The 1,347-nt window shown below is 49.0% G+C and overlaps 1 protein-coding gene across 1 annotated transcript; it reads left to right on the top strand.

The window, feature by feature from the left end:
• Window positions 1-283: 283 nt before the first annotated feature.
• Window positions 284-1,144, top strand: SMIM2 (small integral membrane protein 2). Its single transcript, XM_060394258.1, is given in 3 exon segments — window positions 284-292; window positions 856-995; window positions 997-1,144. Coding segments are annotated over 3 exon segments (297 nt in total).
• Window positions 1,145-1,347: the final 203 nt, after the last annotated feature.

The raw sequence follows: 1,347 nt of genomic DNA, 5'->3' as shown, positions 1-1,347 counted from the left end.
CACATCACCTGCACCTGGGGCGATCAGAGCCTGCACCCTTTAATTACCTCTCAAGTGCTCAGCCCAGCTGTTGGCTCAGACTTAAACATCCAGGTTAGGGAACACTGCCTCTCTGGTGCATGCGGTAATTAGGAGATTAGGACTCTCTCGAGATTCTGGACTTCAATTAGGGTGGAGAGTTTGGGAAGCAGGGGTGAAGGGAAGGCAGCATCAATCTGTCCATCTATTCACACACTGGTCCAGTCTTCTCTTACCTAGTGACTGGGTACTGTGTGTGCGCGCCATGTGCCAAGTTGGGTGCTGCGCATCCAGTGGTGAAAAGAGAAGACCCCCATCTCAAGGAGCAGCTTCTGTTTCACTAGAGCAGCCCAAGCAACTTCATCTGCTATTATTTCAGGTGTATTCATTGCCAAGAGTCTGTAGGTGTCTAGGGACTTCATTAAAGTTTTGGACTTCAGTAAGCTCTGTATCCTCTCTGCTCCTTTGGAGCTCCGCCCTTGGATGGGCTGGGTCCTCAACGTGCCACCATCAGCACTTTCCAGATGGGGAGGGGCTGGGCCTAGGGCCCCCAGTGACTGTGTCATCCTCAGCTCTGGCCACAGAGGCTTCATCACAGAGGGAAGCTGAGCTGTGAACATGTTGCTAGGCTGTGGCTTTTTTTTTTTTTTTTTTTATAAATGAGGCTTGGGCTTAATTTAGAAATCTGCTTTTGCTTTCTTTTTTTCCCAGCATCATCTGGCTGTCTGGCACCATCAGAGAATTGCATTTCTGACCCAAGTAGAGCTCCCGAGTGAATGGGGGCAGGAAAGAGTTTGGGGAGGGGACTAATGCCAGCCCAGGCTGCCTCACGGGGAGGCGGAAACACGTGGGCCTGCTATTAGCATCCTGTTCGGCTTTTGGACGAGTGTCATTTGTGACACCTACATAGTCCTCTCTTGGAACAAGAGGATTCAAAGCAGCCCTGGTGCGAGCGCCTCTTCTGCTAACCACACCCTGCATACAGCGGAACAGAAGGCAAAGCTGCACAAAAGAGGACCAGAGTCAGGTGCCAGAAGCAGATGACATCCAGACTTTCAGCTCTTTGGATGCATCTATTTCAATAAAGTCACTTTTTTGCCGCTATTTTAACATGAGGATATTTTGATTTGGCCTAAAAATTCAGCCAATAAATGTTAGCTTTTCAGCACAGGGAATATAGCCAATATTTTATAATACCTTTAAGTGGAGTGTAATCAATAAAAGGGCTTCCCAGGTGGCTCATGGGTAAAGAAGCTGCCTGCCAATGCAGGAGACGCAGAAGACGTGGGTTCAATCCCTGGGTTGGGAAGATCCCTCTGGAATAGGAAA

Source organism: Ovis aries, chromosome 10 (genome assembly GCF_016772045.2).
Source record: "Ovis aries strain OAR_USU_Benz2616 breed Rambouillet chromosome 10, ARS-UI_Ramb_v3.0, whole genome shotgun sequence".
Taxonomy (NCBI): domain Eukaryota; kingdom Metazoa; phylum Chordata; class Mammalia; order Artiodactyla; family Bovidae; genus Ovis; species Ovis aries.
Note: the sequence above shows the minus strand (reverse complement) of the source record. Positions and strands in the feature narration are given on the sequence as shown.